The sequence below is a fragment of the Marmota marmota genome, unplaced genomic scaffold, assembly GCF_001458135.2.
Source record: "Marmota marmota marmota unplaced genomic scaffold, marMar, whole genome shotgun sequence".
In the NCBI taxonomy this organism is placed as follows: domain Eukaryota; kingdom Metazoa; phylum Chordata; class Mammalia; order Rodentia; family Sciuridae; genus Marmota; species Marmota marmota.
In genome coordinates, this window is record NW_026000205.1 from 9797336 (window position 1) to 9821344 (window position 24009).

A 24009-nucleotide genomic window follows, 5' to 3' on the forward strand; every position below is an offset into this window, starting at 1 on the left:
AGCTATATGAATGGGGAAATGACAGTGATGGATTTTTTAAATTATAAATCGTCCTTGCTGGATGTGTACATGCCTGTAATACCAGCAGCTTAGGAGGCTGAGGGAAGAGGATTGCAAGTTCAAAGCCAGCCTCAGCCAGGTGTGGTAGTGCATGCCTATAACCCTAGTGGCTTAGTTGTTGAACACTCAGAGGCAGGAGGATGGCAGTTTGCCAGCCTCAGCAACAGTGAGGTGCTGAGCAATTCAGCGAAGCCCTGTCTCTAAATAAAATACAAATAAAAAAGGGGGGATTGGGAATGTGGCTCAGTGGTTGAGTGCCCGTGAGTTCAATCCCTGGTGTCCCTACCCATCCACCACCACCCCAACAAAAAGGCAGCCCCAGCAGTTTAGTGAGGCCCTAAGCAGCTTCAGGAGACCCTGTCTCAAAAATAAAAAGGGCTAGGTATGTGGTTCAGTGGTTAAGCACTGCTGGGTTCAATCCATAGTACAAAATAAAAAGGTGGTTCTGGGGCTGGGGTTGTAGATCAAGAGTAAAGTACTTAGGGCTGGGGATGTGGCTCAAGCGGTAGCGCGCTCGCCTGGCGTGCGTGTGGCTCTGGGTTTGATCCTCAGCACCACATACAAAAAAAATAAAGATGTTGTGTCTGCCAAAAACTAAAAAATAAATATTAAAAAATCCTCTCTCTCTCTCAAAAAAAAAAAAAGAGTAGAGTATTTGCCTAGCACGAATAAGGCATGGGGTTTGATCCTCAGCACCACATAAACAAATAAAGGCTTTGTGTTCATCTACAACTAAAAATTTAAAAAGATTGTTTTACTCTATAAGTATACAAAAGTGTGATTTCTTATATAGAGTATATATTTATACACTGTATTGTATTTTTAAATATCAAAAAGTTATAATTATTTTCTGGAAAAAAATTTCAAAATTGTCTCAACATGCTGAAGAAAACCTAAGTAAACAATAAATGAAGGAAAAATTAAGACAGTTAAAAGATATCCCTTCTAAAAACTTACATTTAGAATCTGATTTTTTATGAGAAAAAAACTTAACTACATCTTTTCTAACATTCTACAAGACTAACCTAAAACTGATTATAAAACTAGATGAGGGGGCCCACAAAAACAAAATGTAGACTTTCCTTATGAAGATAAATCTAGTAATTAAAACTTCTAGTAAATTGTATCCAGTGGTTTATTTAACTAAATATAGAACAGTAAATCATGTATGGAATATCTTGGGCCTGATTCATCCTACCTTAATTATACATTGCAGGCATTCTACCTTCAGTAGAATTCTACCTTTACTTTTATCACAGTAAAAAATCCAGCCCTAGTACCTTAATTCTTTGGGGGTTTTTCTAGCTGTCTATATGAAGAATAGAATGAATTCTGTGTTTGCAAAATTACAACCAAATGCTTTTAAATACCTTTGTCAAAATAATGAAGACAATTTTTAAAAAATACTTTTATTTATCTTTTTTAATGTGGTACTGAGGATCAAACCCTAGTGCCTCACATATTCTAGGCAAGTGCACTACCACAGAGCCACAGCCCCACCCAAAGACTAAGACTTGAGTGACTGCACTGTAGCCATTCACTGAATTGCATTGCTCTTGCTATGACTAGGAGGTAGTGAAATTCAGCGTGTTGCATTGTTACATATTGATCTCTCAATTTCTCTTCAAACATACTACAGAACAAAATTTTAGTGTTTTTTACTTACATCTAGCATATTGGCCTACTTAGGTCTTCAAGATATGACAATTAATCCAACATTTCTCAAATGGAATATGAAACTTGATTGTATTTGAAGACATTTTCCAGGAAAGGGACTTAAAAGTATGTTCTGTATATTAAAATCAATTCATTTTTTAGAAATAAAGCTATAAATTTATCCAAAAACTGAAGTAATGAGAATTCATTTGACTTGACTCAACCTCGAGAGCACTTTACCATGTCCACTTTGACTCTCAATGTCTACATGAAGGTTTCTTTGGAATATGAATCCATGTAAGCAGATATTGCTATAAGCAAAATAGTGATTGGGGAGACAGGAAAATTTAGACTTTATGTCAAGTGGTTAGCTATGTTAGAGGGTGGTATAAGGTATGTTTCCTTGGATGTAACAACATGTCTTATCATTTATTTCTGAAGATTGGATTGATGCTTTTCTTTAGAAATGAAGGTCAAAAGTCAACCCAACACTGCAATGAGAACAACCTGACTATGCAACAATACAGATGAATCTCAAAAGCACAATATTGGGCAAAAGAATATAGGCAGAAAAGAGAACTTGTTGTATGTTCTAGTTATATAAAATACAAAAATTCTACACAGAAGCCAGGATAGTGTTGGGGAGGTGGTGTGTGGCATTCAAAGAGTTGTTATGGAAACAGCGTGGGGTTTTCTGAGAATGTGAGTAATGTTTTGTCACTTGAGCTGGGTGCTGATTTAACTAATGTATTCAGTTTTTGAAAATTCATCCAACTGTACATCTATTTATACACACTTATATAACAGCTTAATTAACATTTTTAAGTTATGGGAAGGAAAACCATGAGTTCATATTAATACTTTCAATTCAGATTAATATCATGATTTTTAATCTATGTTGTAGTTTTTTTTTTTTTTTTGGTACCAGGGATTGAACTCAGGGGTACTTGACCACTAACCACATTCCCAGCCCTATTTTGTATTTAATGTTTAGAGACAGGATCTCACTGTGTTCCTTAGTGCCTCTCTTTTTGCTGAGGCTGGCTTTGAACTCACGATCCTCCTGTCTCAGCTTCTCAAGGCGCTGGGATTACAGGCATGCGCCCTGTGCCCAGCTGTTGTAGCTTTTTCTTTTACACTGAAAAACTTGATTTTCAACAATGCAGTCATTTCTATGTTCTATAAGAGGCACAAAATAGCTACAGCAACTTAATACCATGCTAATACTAATAATAAAGGCTGAGTGAAATTAAAGCTATACATCACTACCTGTCCTTGAAATATTCACTAAGAAAGTAGAGTCAAAATAGTAGGGGCTGGGGTTGTAGCTCAGTGGTAAAATACTTGTCTAGCCTAGCATGTATGAGGCACTGGGTTCAATCCTCAGCACCACACAAAAATAAATAAATAAAATAACGGTATTGTGTCCATCTACAATTAAAAATTTTTTAAAATAGTTGTTTTAGCCAATTTGATTCACAGATTCAGTGTTTCTTGTATTTTCATTGTTTAAGGACTGCTATTTTTTTAAACATTTATTTTTTAGTTGTAGGTGGACACAATACCTTTATTTTTATTTTTTCTGTGGTGCTGAGGATCGAACCCAGTGCCTCACGCATGCCAGGTGAGCACTCTACCGCTGAGCCACAACCTCAGCCCCAAGGACTGCTGTTTTTAAAAATACTTTTTTTTAGTTGTTGATAGACCTTCATTTTATTTATATATGTGGTGCTGAGAATTGAACCCAGTGCTTCACACATACTAGACAAGCGCTCTACCAATGAGCGATAACCCAAACCCCAGGACTGCTGTTTATATATCCAAGTTAATGTTTTTAAAATGTAAAATACTTTTATGACTTTAAAGTTAAAATCATAAAACAAAGTATATTTGGAGAAATTTTGCATCAATCTGTATCCCATACAACCCATTTCATCAATTCCCCTTTAAAAAGCCCTGTTATCACTTTGTTTTAATTTCAGTATTCTTAAGGAAGACTTACCTATTCTGCTTATTGTTTTATAACGCACCACCCAAAATTGAGTACCATAAGGCAACTGACCATTTTATTATGCTTATAGGTTCTGTGGCTCAAAAAAACATACATAGAGGGAAAAAAATGTTGATTTTGACTCAGGGTTTCAGAGGTTCAGTCCATGATCCATCAATTCCATAGCTCTGGGCTAACATCATGGCGAAGGGCAAGACAGAGGGAAGCTGTTCAGGACATAGCAACCAGGAAGCAGACAACTCTGCTCATCAGTGACAAAATATAAACTCCAAAAGCACATGCCCATTGACCTATAGCCATATCCCACCTGCCTAAAGTTACCACCCAGCTAGTTGATCCATATCAGTGGATTAATCTGCCTATTAGGTTATACCTCTCATAACCTAACTTTACTATTAAAAAATTCTTGCATTATCTCACCACATGAGTTTTTGGGGGACACCTCATACCTAAACCACAACAGCTAGATATTTTATAAAGAAAAAGAGCTTATTTAGCTCAGTTTTGGATATTTAAGAGCATGGCACCAGCTTCTGCTGGGCTCTGGTGAGGCCTACTATGGCTGTCATGACGTAGTGAGTGGCTTCAGGTCAGAAGCACATGCAAGAGGGAGAGATCACAGGGTGAGACAGGAAGCCAGAGAGTGAGGAAGGACCTGTCTCTTATAACAACCTATTCCTAAGGGAACTAACAAGGATCCCGTGAAAACTATATTGATCTCTTCTGAGGGCAGTGTCCCAATGACTGGATTACTTTGCACAAAGCCTCACTTCTTAAAAATTCCACCACCTCTCACCATTGGCCACATTGAGGACCAAACTCCAACACAGGAATCCCTGGGGGACATACTCAAACCATATCCAAACTTATAGCAAAATGAGACTGAGAATTTCAATTTATCAATCAAACAAAAAAATTAAGATCTGGGGGCTGGGGCTGTAGCTCAGTAGTAGAGCAACTGCCTAGCATGTGTGAAGTGCTGGGTTCAATTCTTAGCACCACATAAAAATGAGGCAAATAAAATAAAGACATACTGTCCATCTACAACTACAAAAATGCATTTAAAAAGGCATTAAGATCTCTAAAGTAGCAGAAATCAAAGTTGTAGTGATAAGAAGAACTGCGGGCTAGGATTGTGGCTCTGTGGCAAGCACTTGCCTAGCATGTGTGAGACATTGGGGTCCATTGACAATGAAAAAAAAAATTTAAAAAAAGAACTGCAATTTGTGGTGAGACTGAGCATCTGATTTCCACCTATCTCCTCCTCTATTCATTCATATAAATCTTTTTCTTTCCTTCATTTCCATTCTTTCTTCCTTTTCCTTTCTACCTTTCTTTTTTTTTGCAGTACTGGAGATGGAACCCAACACCTTGCACATGCTACGCAAGCACTAAGCTATGGCCTCTGCACTTTTTTCCACCATGCGGCCTGCGCATTGGTTTCATTAATGAGGTTCTTGGCATAAAAGTTAGCTAGCAGAGATCGAAATAAAACACACAGACTCAGTTACCTTTTTCTATGACCAGGTCCGAGATGGCTCCCCTCTCTGGCTCCAACCTTGAACCACCCGTAGGGCAGCAAGGATTACTCAGGGCTAGCAGGAGAGAGAGCGAGCACGCCAGGGAGTAGCCTTTTATTGGGGAACAAGAAATTCAGGGGAGAATTCCATCCAATGAAGGTTGAGGGGGGGTCCGCACTCCAAGGTCAGGGTCAGTGATTGGGCCCCCGGGGTCAGTGGTCAGTAACACCCCCACACGGACGGGTTCTCTCATCAGGAGAGGGCCGGAAAAATTCCGACACAGCCAGAAGCCTCAGGCCCAAACCGGGAGTCACCCAGTCACGTGTGAGAATGGCTCTCCACACTTTTTATTTTGAGGCAGGGTCTCACTAAATTGCCCGAGCTGGTCTTGAACTTGAAATCTTCCTTTTAGACTACTGGTGATGTATTGGTGTGTGGAGGAGAGTGGATGAGGGTCACAAGTAAATTTTATGGAGTGTTAAGAAATGATCTACATCTTGATCTGGGTAGTGGTCACCACAAAGTTCCAATTTGTAAAGAAAAAATATAAAAAATCATCAAACTCTGTATTTAGTGAACCTTATGAACATTTTTGTATTTGTGTTCTACCTTAATTTTTAAAGTCAAGGGGGAAAAGCCTAGAAGAGTTAATGGTAGCCTTTTAAAACTTTATTTATTTATTTATTTTACAGTAGAATGCATTTTGGCATATTGTACATAAATGGAGCACAACTTCTCATTCCTCCAGATGTACATGGTTCAGAGTCATTCCACTAGTGTAATCATACATGTTAGTGGCAGCCTCTTGATGGCTCCCTTAAATATATATAGCTTGAAGTGGATGTGTCCTGGGCTCATGGCCCTTCAACAAGATCTGCTAATTGGCAGTTCTTAATCTCATACTAGGTTTTGATAAGTTTAGTTTTTAACCACCAAAAAGAGAAAAAGAAAAAAAAAAAGGTCTAGATCTAGCGGCATAACTTCAACATCTTTATTCTGGGTACTGAGTGGTGCATGCCTATAATCACAGCAATTTGGGAGGCTGAAGCCAGAGGTAGGCAAGTTTGAGGTTAGCCTCAGCAATTTAGTGAGACCCTCACACTAAAAATAAAAAGAACAGAGGATGTGGCTCAGTGATTCGGTACCCCTGGTTCAATCTCCAATCTCTGCCCTCCCCCAAAAAAGAGAAGATGGGGAATGCCATGAACTGGGAATATGGAGCGTTGAGCCCCAAGGCCTCTGAGAGTTGTGAACCTGGCTAGGAGGGCTCCACCTGGGTAAGTGTAGTTGCCTGATGATCATGGCCTGTGCAGTTTTATCATTTCAGATGTGGAAGGTCAAACAGGTTCCAGGAGCCCTGAAAGAGGTTCTGTATGGGTGAAATGACCTCCCCTATGCCCTGGAAAGGCCGATTGATTTTCTTTCTTTCTTTCTTTTTTTTTTTTTTGTACCAGTTTTTGACACCAGGGGTGCTTAGCCACTGAGACTCCCCCACCCACCCTTTTTATATTTTATTTAGGGACAGGGTCTCACTAAGTTGCTTAGGGCCTTGCTAAGTTGCTGAGGCTGGCTTTGAACTGGAAAGACAGATTGGAACAGGCTTGTCACAAGTACCTCTGGGGGTCCCAGAATGGGGAAGTGTCTGGAAATCCTGCTGAAGTGCTCAGACCTCTGTTTTGATGCAGGACAAACTCTGCTAAGGGTCCATTGGTTTACATTAGGTGTGGCTAGGATTGGAAGGGATTTCTTGGGTGTTGTGAGATTGCCCCAACTGGGATGTAGCTCCTTTCAATGGGCAGGTCCACTGTCAGCTCTGGTGTAGTGCTCCCAGCTGTGGGGTGTCCAACAGTTTCTGTGGGTCATGTTGAGGTAGAAGAAAATAAAAAATAAGTACAAAGGAGTCAAAAGGAAGGACAAGGGCTGGGGCTGTAGCTCAGTGGCAGAGCACTTGCCTAGCAGGAGTGGGGCACTGGGTTTGATCCTTAGCACCACATAAAAATAAACAAATAAAATAAAGGCATGCTGCCCATCTACAACTACAAAATAAATGGAGGGAAAAAAAAGGGAAGGAAGGACAAGGGAATTATAAATTTAACCTAAAAGGCTTATGTTAAAGTTCAGCACACATTTCCTTCCCAGGCCAGTTCTCTCTCCCAGGCCTATCATTACTAAATTTCTGGGAAATCTATATTTATGAAGTTATTGGAAGTTCACCCACTTATGAAAATTTCCTTGTACATTATTGTGCTTTTTTGTTGTTGTTTGTTCTTGTTACTGGGGATTGAACTCAGGGGCACTTGACCACTGAGCCACATCCCCAGCCCTATTTTGTATTTTATTTAGAGACAGGGTCTCACTGAGTTGTTTAGTGCCTCACCGTTGCTGAGGCTGGCTTTGAACTTGTGATTCTCCTGCCTCGGCCTCCTAAGTTATTGGGATTACAGATATGAGCCACCGCACTGGGCTCAGGTTTAGTCTTAACTAATTTATTTTGAATGCTTTCCTAAATAAATCTGTGCCTTTAATGGATACATCCTTAAAGTCATTTATGCAATGTTTGTCAAGAACCTCACCCATCCTAATTTGAGGCCCCCCTCCAGTGACTCCTTGGACCTCTTAGGGTGACAGTGTGAGGGTGGGGCCACAGCACTTGATCCAGGTAGTTGCCACATAACACACCCAGAAGCAGCAGGGGGTACCCATTAGGGACTGAGGATTGCACCGGAAAGTTTGCAGCAGCAGTGACCATGATAGGGAACCTGTCAGTATCTGAGGGCTGCATAGGTGGCTTTGCAGGGAACATCACAGCTGACCTGCTCAGGGAGATCTGCCCAGATGCTTCCTGGGCCTCCTGGGGAGGTCTAGCATCTGTTTCTCAGGGTCTCAGTGGGCCTACCTGGTGCTAAGCCACCCAGAAAGGTCTGTTCAGCTACTTACCAGGCACAGGTGAATGGGCAAGGCTGCTTGCTGCTTTCTGGTTAGGGTGTGTGGGTGAGTCTGTCTTCTTCAGGCCAAGTCACTCAAGGGGGTCCCAGGTGCTTCTCTGAGGATCTCTTGGGGATATCTTGGGGTCTCAAGATGAGTGGGGGAGGACACAATGTGGGCTGGGCTCTTTCTCCCACAGTATAGCAGTGTGGTAGCCTAGCAGCTCCCCTATTCCGTTCCATGACTAACACTCAGGGTCACTCCAGGTGAACTGGGCTGCATGAAATAATCATACAAGAGACAGAGATACCTTTTTCTTTGGGTCCTGTGATGGCTCATCTGACCTTAGGGGTCTTTGGAAAGAAAGAGAGAGAGAGAGCACATGCTGAACGCTTTTATTGAGGAGGAGCCATTCAAATGAGGCAAGGGGTCAGGTTTGGGGGAGGAGTTGAGTCTCGCTTTGTGATGTCTGCTGTCAGCAGTTGACTGACATCTTGGAAGGCCACACCCAAAGGCAGAGCAGGAGAAGGGGACACACAAAGGGAGTTTTGATGGAACATTCTATCCCAAACAGGGCAAAGGGATAAGATTTCAAAATAGGTGAGTGTAGCTCAACCCCAAGGGTATGTGTACTCAGAAGACTGGCCTTGCTATCCGAGTTGGGGAAAAGACGGAGTCACCAGTCATGGCACTACCACACCAGACTAGAGTGATCTTTAGATCTCTGTGGTACATCAGGATTGGAAGGCGTGGTAACTCAATGTGGCTCCCCAGGCTCCCCAAAGTGGGCTCAGAGCCTGTGAAAGCCCTCCAGCTCTACATCCCTCAGGTGTCACACACACAAGTGGGGACTGCCAGGGGCTTCCTGCTTAACCCTTCCCTGCTGAGCCAGGTCCCTCTTAGTACAGGGTTGATCTCTGGAGGCAGGGAGCAGTAGGTGCTGTGTTTAGTTCCCTTTTTATAAGGCCACCATGTATCTCCATGCTCAGCAACATCTCTGCTACATCCCCACTGCAATCTGATGATATGCTTCAAACATTACAGAGAAACAGGTGTTGATTCCCCACCATTTTGGTCCTTTGTTGTGGAGGTGTGTGCTGTGTACCTCTAGTCAGTTATCTTATTTCCACCTCTTGCCCTGGTTCCTGATGAGTGGGAATGTTACTATGCTCTTCATTAAATGAGATGTTTGTTATAGGTTTATGCTTAAATTAAAACAAAAATCCTTTAAATAAGAAATTATGGCTGGGCGTAATGGCACATACCTGTATAATCCTAGCGGCCAGGAGGCTGAGGCAGGAGGATCGCAAATTCAAAGCCAGCCTCAGCAAAAACGAGGCACTAAGCAGTTCAGTGAGACCCTGTCTCTAAATAAAATACAAATTAGGGCTGGGGATGTGGCTCAGTGGCTGAATGCCCCTGAGTTCAATCCCTGGTATCCCCCACCCACACACACACACACAAAAGGAAAAAGTAAAAAAGAAATTTTGCTGGGCGCAGTGGCACATGCCTGTAATCACAGCAGATCCACACACTGAGGGCTGGGGTTGTGGCTCAGTGGTTAAGAGCCCCTGAGTTTAATCCCTGGTGTGTACACACACACACACACAAATTGTATGTAACTCCTATCTGGCCTTTTGTTGAATAAGAGCCACCACACTGTTTCTGTTTCCATTTGGAGTCCCCTTTCCTTATCCATATATTCTATTTTGATACCTCGTGGAACTTTATTTTAAAACAGTGGTCTTGAGTTTTTGTATTCAAGTTTATTTTAAAAACCAATTTGTTTGCCAACTTTTTCTCTTGTCACTTCATTTATATCGTTTACTTATCTTTATTTTCCAATAGCCTCCAGGAATATATTAAAAGAAGTTTTCTGAGATGGGTAATTTAAACAAGAGTTTGGCATAGTCTGGCATAGTTCTAGTTTTGAAGATCTGCTCCATTGTCTTCTTACAAGAGTATACTTGTAAAAGGCTAATGTTAATCTGTTCCTAATTCCTTTGTAGGTCAATTTTAAAATCTTTCTTGAAGATTTTATATGTTCATTCCTTTATATTTTTTTTTGGAAATTTTGCTAAATGTGCATAATATTTAACTTTTTAAAAGCCATAAATTATTTTATTTACCAATGAAAGTAGTGTCAATTAAAAAATGGCATTTCACAGATATACGACACATTCCAATTTCATAGATGCTAAGATGGAAAATATGTGATAGAATTAATATTTCGAATTTTACTAACTTGATAAGTAATTTGAAAGAGGGCTTCTTAACATACTTTATTCTGAGGTAATTTTCCTTGGTGATTACTTCAAGCATTACCTCTCAATTCTATTGTCTTCTTAGGATGCTATTCAATGGATGTGGGAACTTCTATTTCTGTCTTTCATGTCAAGTTGTTTTATGAATCTTTTTATTTCATTTGGTTCCTTCTGGATTGTTAACCTTCTGGCTTCCTAATCCATATTTCTGCTGTGTGCATTTTGATTTTCAGTCCATCTGTATTGAAGCTTTTTTTTTTTTTAAAGTAAACTTTATTTTTATGTGATACACAGATACACAGGAAGTTGTAAAGATAGTTCACAGAAGTCCTGTATACACAGAGTTTTTGCCAATGGCTACATCTCACATTATTACAGTACAATATCAAAACACAGCATTTGACATTGATACAATGTGCGTAGTTATATGCCACTTGATTACATATGTACATTCATGCAACCACCACTGCCAATCCAGATCCAAAACTATTCCATCAACACAAAGCTCTCTCTCACTGTACCTCTTCATGATCACACCTGTCCTCTTTCCCAATCCCTGGTAACCACTAATGTGTTCCACCTCTCTATAGTTTTGTCATTTCAGGAATGTTACATAAGTGGAATTGGCCAGTGTGTGATCTTTTGAAATTGTCTTTCAACATATGGTCTTGAGATTTAAGTAGTTGCTGTGTGTATCAACAGGACATTTCTGTTTAATGCCGAGTAGTATCCAAATGTTTATATGACTTAGTTTTTTTTATTGAGACTTGTTTTGTGACCTAACATCATCTATCCTTGGAGAGCATTCCATGTGTACTTGAGAAGAATGTACATTCTATTGTTGTTGGGTGGAACATTCCACAGATGTCTGTTAGGTCTGGTTTGTAGTATTGTTCAAGTTTTCTATTTCCTTACTGGGTTTCTGTCTAGTTGTTCTATCCATTGGTAAAAGTGGAATATTGAAGATTCCTGTTACTGTTGGGCTGTCTATTTTGCCTTCAATTCTGCTAGTATTTGTTTCATGTACTTTGAGACTCCATTGCTAAGTGTATAGGTTTATAACTGTTATTTGTTCTCCATGGGTTGACCCTTTGATCCTTAAGTAATGTTCTTTGTCTCTAGAAATAATGATTGACTGAAGGTCTATTTTGTTTGATATTTGCATAGCTACCCCAACTCTCTTTTAGCTACTCTTTTATAAAATATCTTTTTATATCCTTTTGTTTTCAATTTGTATCTTTGGATTTAAAGAGAGTTTCTTGTAGATGGCATAGAGTTCAATCATTTTAAAAACTTGTTTTAAAATCCATTCTGCTACTTTCTTCCTTTTAATCAGAAAGCTTAATCCATTCCCATTTAATGTAATTTCTGATGATGAACATATTTCTATCCTTTTGCTATTTGTTTTCCATGCCTTACTGTTTTTGTTCCATAATTCCTCCATTATTGTGTCCTTATTGTGTTAGATGTATATTTTTCTTTTCTTTTTTTTTTCTTTCTTGGTACTGGGGATTGAACCCAGCGGTGCTTAACACTAAGCCACATCCCAGACCTTTTCATTTTTTATTTTGAAAAAGGATTGTACTGAGTTGCTTAGGGCCTTGCTAAGCTGTTGAAGCCAGGGATGTAGCTCAGTGGTACAGCACATGTTTACCATGTATGAGGCCTTGAGTTCAATGCCCAGCATCAAAACAAACAAACTTAAAGATTCTTTTCCAAGAGCTGAATTGTGTGTCTCAGTTTAGATCACTTGAACTTATCCTATTTGAGATCTGTTAAGCTGCTTGGGCAACCTATATGTCTTGTTTTTCATCAAATTTTTGGAACTTTTCAATCATTAGTTCTTCAGATATTCTTTCTGTCCCTTTTTCTATATGAGAAACTTCTGGATACCCTTTATCTATCCATAAAACAAATGCATATGTTTGTGTGTTCATTCTTAGGTTTGATGATATTCAATAGGTCTCTGAAGATCTGTTTTTTTTTTCTTTTACTTTTTTTCGTGCTTCTAAGACTAGATAATTTCAGTTGCCCTATCTTCAATTTGCTAATTTTTTTTCTTCTCTCTGCTCAGATCTGCTGTTGAATCCCTCCAGAGAATTTTTCATTTTGGTTATTATACTTTTCAAGTCTAAACTATTCAGTTCCTTTTAAAATTTTCCATTTCTTTATCGATATTCTCTATTTGCAGAGTCATTTATCTCAATCTTCTTTAGTTTTTCATATGTGGTTTCTTTGAGCTCACTGAACACATTTAAGACAGCTGATTTTAAACTTATGTCTAGAGGCTAGGATTGTAGCTCAGTGGTAAAGCACTTCCCTAGCACATGTGAGGCACTGGATTTGATCCTCAGCACCACATAAAAAATAAATAAAAATACACTATTGTGTTCATCTATAACTAAAAAAAAAATTTAAAGACCTTTTGTCTAATTACTGTGTTTTCTCAGTTCCTATTGATTTTCACATATGCTTCTGGTTTGCTTGCCTGCTAACTTGTGCATGTGTGTGTGTGTGTGCACGCATGCACATAAAATTGGACATTGAATATTATCATGTGGCAACCCTAGAAATTAAGAGTCTGCCATCCTGTAAGTTTTGTTGGTGTTGCTGGTTGTACTTTAAGTGACTTTTCTGAATTAATTTTTACAGTCTGTATTTTTTGTCGTGTGTGAACACTGAAGTCTCTGTTCCATTAATTCGGTGCCCAGCTAGGGCTAACTTAAATGCCTGGAATAAAACAAAAACTCCCAGTCTTTGCAGATAGGCTGTGTGTTAGGGCACATCTTCAATCCTCAACCAGTTTACAATTCTGACTTAGCCTTTACTTTCTGCTTGTACAGAACCTGAAGGTCTGACAGAAAGGTAAGAGCTTATGGCCACCCCAATTTTTTCCCTAAATATTTGCTCAGTCCTGCTTATTCATGTGGCCTTTTAAATTCCTAGGAATATTTGGGAGCTTTTAAAAGTTCTTATTCCCCAAAGTATCTTCCTCTTTATCCTTTCCTGGGCAAAGAGGACTGTTCACTGCCTGATGGAGATGAAAGGCCCTGGATTCACAGCAGGCTTTTTTTTTTCTTCCTACCTGGCGGGACATTTGGACACTCTGTTATAGATTGCAAATGTAGAAATCTAGGCTCTTCATTTGGATTTCCATGTCAGAAGTGGTGGTAGATCCACAAATTTTTTAAAATAAAAATAACTCTTTTAAGAATATTGTGAAGAGAATGAAGCTACAACTACAGATTGGGAAATATATATATGTATATTTGCAAAACACACATCTAACTAAGGGACTAATTTCTAGAATATGTAAATAAGTTCTAAAAAAAAGTAAACAATCAATTCATACATTTAGGAAAAGGACAGGAAATGTAAGATATCACGAGATTTTTTAAAGAGGATATATAGATGGCAAAGAAGCACAAGAAGATATTAAACATCATTAGTTATTAGGCAAATGCAAATTAAAATGACAATGAAATATTACTACAGACTTATCCAGATGACCACAACAAAAACACAGTGACAAAGCCAAGGAAGGAGGATGGACAAACTATCACATGTTGCTGGTGAGGATGACCAATTGGCACTACCAATCTGGAAAACTGTTTGGTAGTTTCTTAAAAACATAAACATGCAGATACCATAATATCAAGAAATTACATCACTGGGCATCCTTCCTAGAGATATGAAAACTATGTTCACATAGAAATCTGCATATGAATATTTTATAGTAGCTTTATTTGTAATAGCCCCAAATTGGAAACAGCTCTGATGTTATTCAGTGAGTAAATGGATGAACCATGTCACATTCATACAATGGAATACTCTTCAGATGACAAGGAGCAAACAACTGATATATACAAAAACCAAGCTGCAGATTTTTTTTTTTGGCTGGAGGGGTTATTGTCTCAATGCTTCCACTCTTGCTCCACTGTCCCTTCCTGTTTATTCGGCTAGAAAGTAGACTTTTCCTGAGGCTCTCCCTACCCTATCTCTGCCTATTGGCATTTCAGTATTGCTGTCAGTCTTTAGTTCCAAGACTGGGGTATAAATCCCATGGAATGCCACCACGTCATCCCTTGGGTTTTGTGTCCCCTAGCAAGTTTGTTTTCTTCTCTCAATATTTCCAATTTTGTGTTTGTTTGATGTATACTACCTAGGGGTTTGAGATGAATGTAGTAGGAGGAAGAGGGGGAACAAAAGGACATCTACTCCATCTTTCCAGCTATAAAAATCCCTTTAAGTTTTTATTTCAATATGACTGTTTGAATAATTTGTATAATCACTTGTTAATTCTGTTGTAGAGATGTGCTATATCCCATCACACAATTTCACAGATAGTCCCAAGCAATTTAGTGAGACTCCATCTCAAAATTAAAAAAAAAATAAAAAGGGTTAGGGATATAGCTCAGGGGTAAAGTGCCCCTGGGTTCAAGATTGGCACACTGACAGAGTTTCTGTCTGTTTTTGATATTCTAATAACCAGAGCATGCAAATAGATAATAAATAAATAAAATGTTTATGTGTGTGTGTGTGTGTGTATACAGATGTATATGTGTATTTCTGAAAAAAATAGCAAATAGGCAAAAAGTACAGATTTTCAAATCTAGCCAGAGGGCTAAATGGGTATCAGAATGTATTTTTCTTCTGTCTGAAAATTTTCATAATAGAATTGGGGAATACTTATAAATTCTACATTATTATAGGAAATTCTATCACATCTCTCCTTGATATTTCAGCAGTTATGAATCCTTAGTTCCCTTCGAGCTTTAATTTTCTGGTAGAACTTACTATGGTTTGAATTCAAACTTTCTCATGTTCTGTGTTCTAATAGATTTTCCCAGTTAGTTTGGGCTGCTATAATGAAATACCATGGACTTAGTGTCTTATAAATAAGTTTTGGATGCTGGAAGTATAAGCTTAGAGTGCCAGCATGTTTGGATTTTGGTGAGGGCCCTCTTCTGTGTTGCTGATTCCTCACTTGTATCTTCCTGTGGTTGAAAGAAGATGAAAGAGAACTATCTAGGTTTGGAGGATGTTCTTATCATGGAAATACTCCTATTTGTGAAGACTGTACCCTCATGACCTAATAACCACAGAGGCCCCTCCTCCAAACACCATCTGGTTGGGATTGCATATCCTATATGGATTCTAAACATTTAGTCCATAACAGATTTTTATCAAAGATGATCTGCCCAAAACATAGCAAGTGTTGAATGGTCTTTCTATGTTATTTCCTCCACTTTTATCTTTCTATTTTAAATTCACTAATAGTAATGCTGATAATAATGAAAACAATAATATCCAATATTTCAAAAACAGTTTGGGGCCAGACAGTTTTCACAGTCTCACACGTTACAGTATACTGTATAACCATTATTGATGATGTATACACCACTAGCCACACTTTTAGGTAGGTATCATTTTACAACTGAGGCAACAAGACCTACATGTTTTGCTTGATATCACACAGGTTTCAGAGTAGTGGAAAGGCAATGATGATAGTATATCATTGCTAACAACACTTTTCCACAATTTTTACATCGACAGGTTTATTTTCTAGTATGAATTCCTTTAAATTCAACAAGGACTGAGAGGCATTAAAAGGTTCTTATACAATTATTAAGTTAACACATCTAAAGAAAGATTGGCACACTGACAGAGTTTCTGTCTGTTTTTGATATTCTAATAACCAGAGCATGCAAATGGAAAGGCAGTATTATATTAAGTTACATTATGGGTTCTCTGATGCTGATAAAGATGTGATCGCTGTCTAAAGGCCTTCTTACACACCTTACACTCATAGGGTTTCTCACCAGTATGAATTCGCTGATGTTCAATAAGGTGTGAATTAAGTCTAAAAGACTTTCCACATTCTTTACACCCATAAGGTTTCTCACCAGTATGAATCCTTTGATGGATTCTAAGGTCTCCACTGCGACTAAAGGCCTTGTCACATTCCTTACATTTGAAGGGTTTTACACCTGAGTGAATTTTCAGGTGTTGAGTGTACTGACCACGCCAACTGAAGGACTTTCCACATTCTTTACATTCGTAGGGCTTTACACCTGAATGAGTTTTCAGATGTTCTTTAAGATTTCCTCTACGAATAAAAGCCTTTCCACATTCTTTACATTTATAGGGCTTTTCCCCAGTATGAATTCTCTCATGTTCACTCAGGTAGAAACCAAATCTAAAGGTCTTCCCGCATTTTGCACATTTGTAGGGTTTCAGGTCAGTATGAAATTTCTTATGCAGGCTCACTTGAGAGCGCCCTCTAAATGTCTTCCCACATTCCTTACATTCGTAGGGCTTTACGCCAGAATGAATTCTCTGATGTTCAGTAAGGGCTGAACGAAGCATAAAGGCCTTCCCGCAGTCCTTACATTTATGTGGTTTCTCACCGGTATGAATTCTGTGGTGCACTCGAAGGTCACCATTATAACCAAAAGCCTTCCCACACACCTCACATTCAAAGGGTTTTACACCACTGTGAATTGTCTCATGCCGAGTAAGCTGTCCACGGACATTAAAGCTTTTCCCACAATGCTTACATTCGTGAGGTTTCTTGCCTGTATGTATTTTTTTGTGTTCAGTGAGATATAAACTGAGTCTAAAAGACTTCCCACATTCCTTACATTCATAGGGTTTTGCACTCGTATGAATTTTCTGATGGCGGGTAAGCTGTCCAATTACAGTAAAAGCTTTCCCACATTCCTTACATTTATAGGATTTCCCCCCTGTGTGGGTTTTCTGATGTTCTGTAAGGTAGAAATTAAGTCTGAAAAACTTTCCACAATCCTTACATTCAAAACACCTCTTACCAGTATGCTCTTTCTCATGCTCAGAAAGCTCTGAACTACTACTAAATCTTTTCTTGCATTTCTTACATCTATAGGGTTTTTCACCAGTATGAAATTTCTGATGTCGACTGAATTGTGAGAAAAGAGTAAAGGTCTCACCACATTCTTGACATTCATAGGGTTTCTCACCACTGTGAAATTTCTGATGCAAAATAAGCTGATAGTGATGACCAAAGTACATCCCACACTGTTTACATTTATAGACTTTTTCACCACTATGAGTTTTCTGATGTAGATTAAGTTGAGAGACACTACTCAAAGTTTCCCCACATTCTGGACAATCATGCTTTTCCTCAGGAGTATTTTTTTCACTTTGACCCGAGTTAGAGGCAGAACTAAGGTTTTTCCCACGTTCCCTATCTTCACTAGCGTTCCCACCACTAGATGTTCTCTGACTCGAAGATGTCTGCTTTCTCTCTGTTGGCCTTTTCTTATAAGTGCTTTTCACTTGCCTGAAATTCTTTTCTTGGGGTCCCTGTTGACCCTTAGACTCACTTTTGTTCTGCGACTCATTTCTCGAAGTGGTTCCCTTAAGTCCAACAGTTTTTCTTCTTTCTGTTGTCTCCGATTTGGACGAACTAGCTTCATCAGCATCCTTTCCTGAAGGTAATTTCTTGGTCTTGTATCTGGAGAACAATCCTAAAAGAAAAACAAAAAAGAACACAAAAACTATTTTTCCTGTAGTCAGAAAAACATAAAAGCTTCCATCTTCAAAATAGTAGACAAAAGTGAAAATAATTCTCATTAGAAGTAAATGGCTTGAAAACTTTACAATAGAGTTCTGTAATTTGAAAGCAGACCATATGAGTTTGAAGAATGAAAGATAATATACAATTGTGGTGATGTGGCAAATAGTTTATATAATAGTTCTGTAATTTTTGTGTGGATCAGAATCATCTGAGAAACTTATTACAAATCCTGTTATTCTGGTATCACTCCAAGCTGTGAATCAAATCTATTCGAGATTTTGAATTTTTTTGAATTTTTTTTGTTTGCTTAGTACTGGGGATTGAACCCATGGGCACTTTACCACTGAGCTATCCCTTCAGACATTTTTATTTTTTATTTCAAGAAAGGGTCTCACTAAGTTACCAAGACTGGCTTTGAACTTAGGATTCTTATGCCTCAGTTTCCCAAATTGCTGGGATTACAGGCATGTGCTACCATGCTCAGCTATCTGAATTTTTAAAACTCTACTAGATGATTCTGATATAAATAAAAGTTTGAGAATCTCCGTTTAACAATTTTAATAGTTTTCTCTTTCTCTCAGAATAAATTTCAAACATTTTACCATTGAATATAATAAGGCCTTTCAAAGATAACATCCTCTTCAACTCCCATATAGGACTGTGCTCCCAGATCACACTACAGTCTTTTCTTATCTCATGCAGCTTTCCACAAGCTATTTCATCTCCTAAAAAATCCATCCTGGGCTCTATGAAAGGCTGACTCCTCCCTATTTTTCAGTCTTAGGTCAAACATCTCAGAAAGGTTGACCCTCCTGGTTGTAAGTCACATCCTTTACTCTCAATTCCAGCATCATGATAATGTTGAAAACCTACAAAAACTACACTTAATAACTTCTAATCAAACAGGAGCTGTCCGTTTAAGTGCATCACAGGAGCATTTCTAATAAAAGAAAAAAGTCAAATATCAACCAAATCTCACCATACATATTTTTTAAATTTATTTTTTAGTTTGAGGTGGAAACAATCTCTTTATTTTATCTTTGTGTGGTGCTGAGGATCGAACCCAGTGCCCCATGCCTGCCAGGTGAGCGCTCCACTACTGAGCCACATCCCAGCCCTCACCGTACAGACTTAAAACTAAAAAAATGTAAATGTAGTGAAATGATGTAAAACTGTACACACTCTTATATGTGTTTCTCTGATTCCTTAAAACCCATTAAAAAAGAAATAAAATTTATATTTCCTTTATTTTTGATAAAGAAAAAAACGCACGCTCCTAACAATATGACCTCTGCCCATTGAACTGTATCTAATTGCCAGTTTGCTAAATGGAGTAAGATCCTCTTCTGGACTTCGGCCCCCAAGACCCTGTATTCCTGATTTTACTTTTCTTTCTCTCCTTCTCTCCTTCTTCATCACTTTTGTCACTGTACCTCTTTCAGATTTTTCCCAAGAGTATCCAGTGTCCACATTACCATCCTGACTTTCATTTAAGTATATGATCAGTCACTCTTTCAATTATTCATAAAGGTCACATATTCTGATTCCCATTTTTTTAATAATTATATTTTTTAGTTGTAGTTGGACACAATACCTTTATTTTATTTATTTATTTTATGTGGTGCTGAGGATCAAACCCAGGGCCTCGTACATGCTAGGCGAGCGCTCTACCACTAAGCCACCTCAGCCCCCATATTCCCATTTTTGACTGAAATCTTTTTTTTTTTTTTTAAAGAGAGAGTGAGAGAGGGAGAGAGAGAGAGAAAGAATTTTTTTTAATATTTATTTTTTAGTTATTGGCGGACACAACATCTTTGTATGTGGTGCTGAGGATCGAACCCAGGCCGCACGCTTGCCAGGCAAGCGCGCTACCGCTTGAGCCACATCCCAGCCCCTGAAATCTTGATTTAAAAGTTTAAACTCTTCTTCCTTTAAAAAAATCCATATGTACTGGACAAAGGAGCCATTAAATAAACATGTGTTGAAGGCATATTCATTTGTTAAGAGTAAAGATTCTTCCCAGGTACAATGGGGCACAATGTAATTCCAGCAATTCAGGAGGCAGCCTCAGCAACTTAGTGAGGCCCTAAGCAACTCAGTGAAACTCTGTCTCAAAACGAAAAAATAAAAAAGGGCTGGGGATGTTGCTCAGTGGTGAAGTGCCTCTGGATTCAATCCCCGGAGCAAAAAGAAAGAGTAAAGATTCTTGAGGCATACTGAGTCTGAATTCCATCTCTATTACTTTACCTTATGTAAGGTATATCACTTCTATGTGTTCTTGTTTCTTTATTCTATAAAATAACAATATAATAATACTTTTTTTTGTGTGTGTGATGGGGATTGAACGCAGGAGTACTACCACTGAGCTACCCTACTACTTCAAAATTTTTTATTCTGAGACAGGGTCTTACTAAGTTGCCAAGGCTGGCCTCAAACTTGTGATCCTTTTGCCTTAACCTCTCAATTAATTGGAATTGCTAGCCTGTGTCACCGTTCCTGTAATCTCTGGAATTATAGTGGGTAACAACCCTGCTTAGTTCATAGTACTTTTCTTACAGCCGTTATGAGGACTGCCTGAGCTATGTAGATTAAGTGCTCTGTTAACTATTATTACTTTTCATTGGTGGTCCTCAGAACACAAAAGGTACACAAGCCATTGAAGTGTAGGTAAATCGAATATCAATATTGTTGGGATCACCCCGGCTCCAAAGACTAACTTCCCCATCCCCCAAGAAGAGCTGTCCAATGGTGAGCCCTGCTGGCTCACATGATCCTTACCCACCAATCAGACTAGCCCTGGTGGCTCACATGATCTTTACCCACCAATCAGAAAGCACCCCATGCCAACTGTCAAACCCTTCAACCATCAAACTGTCATAACTGTCAAACCACTCCCGGCTCTACAAATATGCAGAGCTGTTCCTCAATAAATGGGCATTTTCTCCGACTATGAGCCTTGATCATTCTTTCAAATATTAAAAATATATTTAACACCTTTTTACTTCAAACACACTTTCCAATTCTTCCAATTCAAACACCCTTCCAATTCTTGGCTGATGATTTCTCTTACTCCTCTAATAAAAACAGGGCTGGGGTGTAGTAGCTCAGTGGTAGAGCATTTCCTTAGCACAAGTGAGGCACTTGGTTCAATCCTCAGCACCACAAAAAAATAAATAAAAATAAAGGTATTGTATCCAATAAAAAAAAAAGAAGAATGAGTTGGGGCTGTGGCATAGTGATAGAGTGCTCACCTTGCATGTGGAAGGCACTGGGTTTGATCCTCAGCATCACATAAAAATAAAAATAAAGTTATTGTGTCCATCTACAACTAAAAAAAATATTGAAAAAAAAGAAATAACCATTCCTTTGTCGCATCAACTCACCTGTATCCATATCGTATTTATAATTCTCTTAATTCTTCCTTATGAACTGGATCCTACTCCTCCCCAATTTCCATAATAATCCTTTTTTCTACCTCAATATTTTTTCTTTCTATGGACTCATTCTCATCTTTTGTTTTAATATTTACTTTTTAGTTATAGGTGGACACAATGTCTTTATTTTACTTTATGTGGTACTGTGGATTGAACTCAATGCCTCACGCATGCTAGTTGCATGCTCTACCTCTGAGCCACATCATTCTCATCTTAAAATTGACTCATCATACCCCACACACCCTTCTAGCTTCTAAACCCATCTCTAGTTCATTTCTTAACAAAATCTCGTTATCTCACCATCACCAGTGGCTCACCTCCTGTTCTGAGCCATACTTAGCAAGTTTCATCCTCAATACCATTGAAACCTTATCCCCTGAACACAAGGTCACCAAGAATTTCCTTCCTGCCATATCCTGTGGGTGAAGCTCAGTTCAGTCCACCTGTATCTACTGTTCCTTCCTGAAACATTTTCCTCATTTGTTTCATAGCACCACTCTCTCCAGGTCTGTGTGACCAAAATCTACATGCTGCCTCTTCTTCCTTCTCTAAATAAAGGGCCTCCATCATCTCTGTCTCTTCTGGCCTCCTTTAATACCCATTTCCTAGGGGAGGGGCCAATACATTTTTTTTCTGTAAAGGGCCAAACAATAAAAATTTTAGGTTCTGTGGGCCTCAACTACTCATCTTCCACAGACAACATGTAACTAAATAGCTATGGCTACGTTCCAATAATACTTTATTTCTAAAAATAGGTGGTAGGTTATAGCAGTCCTAAATATCTCATCTAGTCCCCTGGTTGGACACCCAAATTTATATAACTAGTCCTAACCTCTCCCTGAATGCTAAACTTGCTTTTTTCAGATGCCAGCTTAATGTCTCATCCTTGATGACAAATAGGCATTTTGTGTATGTATGTATCTGTGTGTATGTGCGTGCACATGTTATCGGAGATTGAATCCAGGGCTTTACACATACTAGGCAAGAGCTCTACCACTGCCACATTCCCAACCTACAATTTTCTATATCACCATCACCAGTGCCTCACCTCCTTTTCTGAGCCATAGCTAGCAAGTTTTCATCCTCAGATACCATTGGCACTGGCATCTTAACTGTAATATATCTGCAGGTTCTGTATCCATGGATTCAATCAAATGCAGACTAAAATATGTGAAAATAAATTGTATCTGTACTGAACACATACAGAACACATACATCTTTTTTCTTGTCATTATTCCCTAAAAATATAATGTAGGAACTATGTATGTAGCATTTTACAGTGTCTTAGGTATTATAAGGAATCCAGAGATGACTTTAAGGGACTTGAACAGATTTTGAGATCAGTTGGAAACCCCAGAACCAATCCTCCATGGATACCAAGGGAAAACTGGATACCTAAAACAGAACTCTATTTCCATCCCCCAAGCCATCTTTCATGTCTGCCTAGATCAGCTGGATTCTATTCATCTCTTTCACCTATACCTCATAGCAGGTCTATTAGCTCTGCTTCCAAAGCACAAGGTGAATACACCACCCTTTCACCATCATCCTAATCCAAGTTACTATCACTGCTATGACTAGTATAGACCTCTGAAGTAGTTTGTTCACTGACCTTTCTACTTCCAATCTTGCCTCCATTTAGTATATTCTCCACATAGTATATATTATGATCATTTAAAAACATATGAGATTATGGCTTTCAATCTTTCTTTGAAAAGAAAAATCCAAATTTCCCACTGTGGGAAAAAAAAAAAAACTAAGATTTGGCTCCTGCTCAACTTTAACTCTTATTTAGTATTCTTCCCCCCTCTAAATATGCTCTGAGCTTTTTGCTGTTCTGCAAACATAAAAATCTCATTGCCCTCTTCACATGAGATGATTTCTTTCCAGTTATTCACAGGATATAAGCCCGTATTTCCTGTCTCTGCACAAATATCCCCTCCTTACAAAAGGCTTTGCTGAGCACCGAGCCCAACTCCACCTCCTCACCCTTCATACTTTTCCTTTATAGCATGCATCATGATTTCACATTATATTATCTATTCATTGGTTTACAGTTTACTGAGTGTCTCCCATTCTACACTGTCAACTTCATTAATGTGGGAGGTTTTAGCCTGTTTGCCAAAATATATGTTATAGTTGGCACACTGCCTGGCTCAGAGAAGGCAATCAGTAAATATATGCTGAATAGGTAAATGAATGAACTTTCAGGAATTGGAGACAAGCTTAAGAATCACTGCAGGAAAAAAATATGGAAATCAATTGGTTGCACTGGGAAAGAGAGCATTTTCTTTTGAATTTTTTAAATTAGTGCATTATAGTTATATTTATATTTGGGTTCATTTTGACATATTCATAAATTCATGTAAGCGTTTGCTCTATTTCAGTTCCCAGATCTTCCTCTTTCCCTCCCTTCTTCCCTCCTGACAATCTCTAATTGAAATTAGAGGGTAATATGAGAAGGGGAAAAAACAGACAGTGATAACTGAGAATGCACATAAAAGTTCTTTTGGTACTTTACACTAAGAAAAATCTGTTTTCTTCCCTCTCTTAGGCCATAACAACATGCAAACCTGTGCTC

General features: G+C 38.6%; 1 protein-coding gene across 5 annotated transcripts in view; it reads right to left on the minus strand.

The window, feature by feature from the left end:
* Window positions 1–11836: 11836 nt before the first annotated feature.
* LOC107151760 (zinc finger protein 540-like) overlaps window positions 11837–24009 on the minus strand; it is a 35028-nt gene continuing 22855 nt past the window's right edge. For all 5 annotated transcript variants that reach the window (XM_015497145.2, XM_015497146.2, XM_048791088.1 and 2 more), the window contains one exon: window positions 11837–17944. In XM_015497145.2, the coding sequence (XP_015352631.1) occupies window positions 16167–17944 (1778 nt within the window). In that variant the 3' untranslated portion in view covers window positions 11837–16166. The remainder of the gene's footprint in view (window positions 17945–24009) is intronic.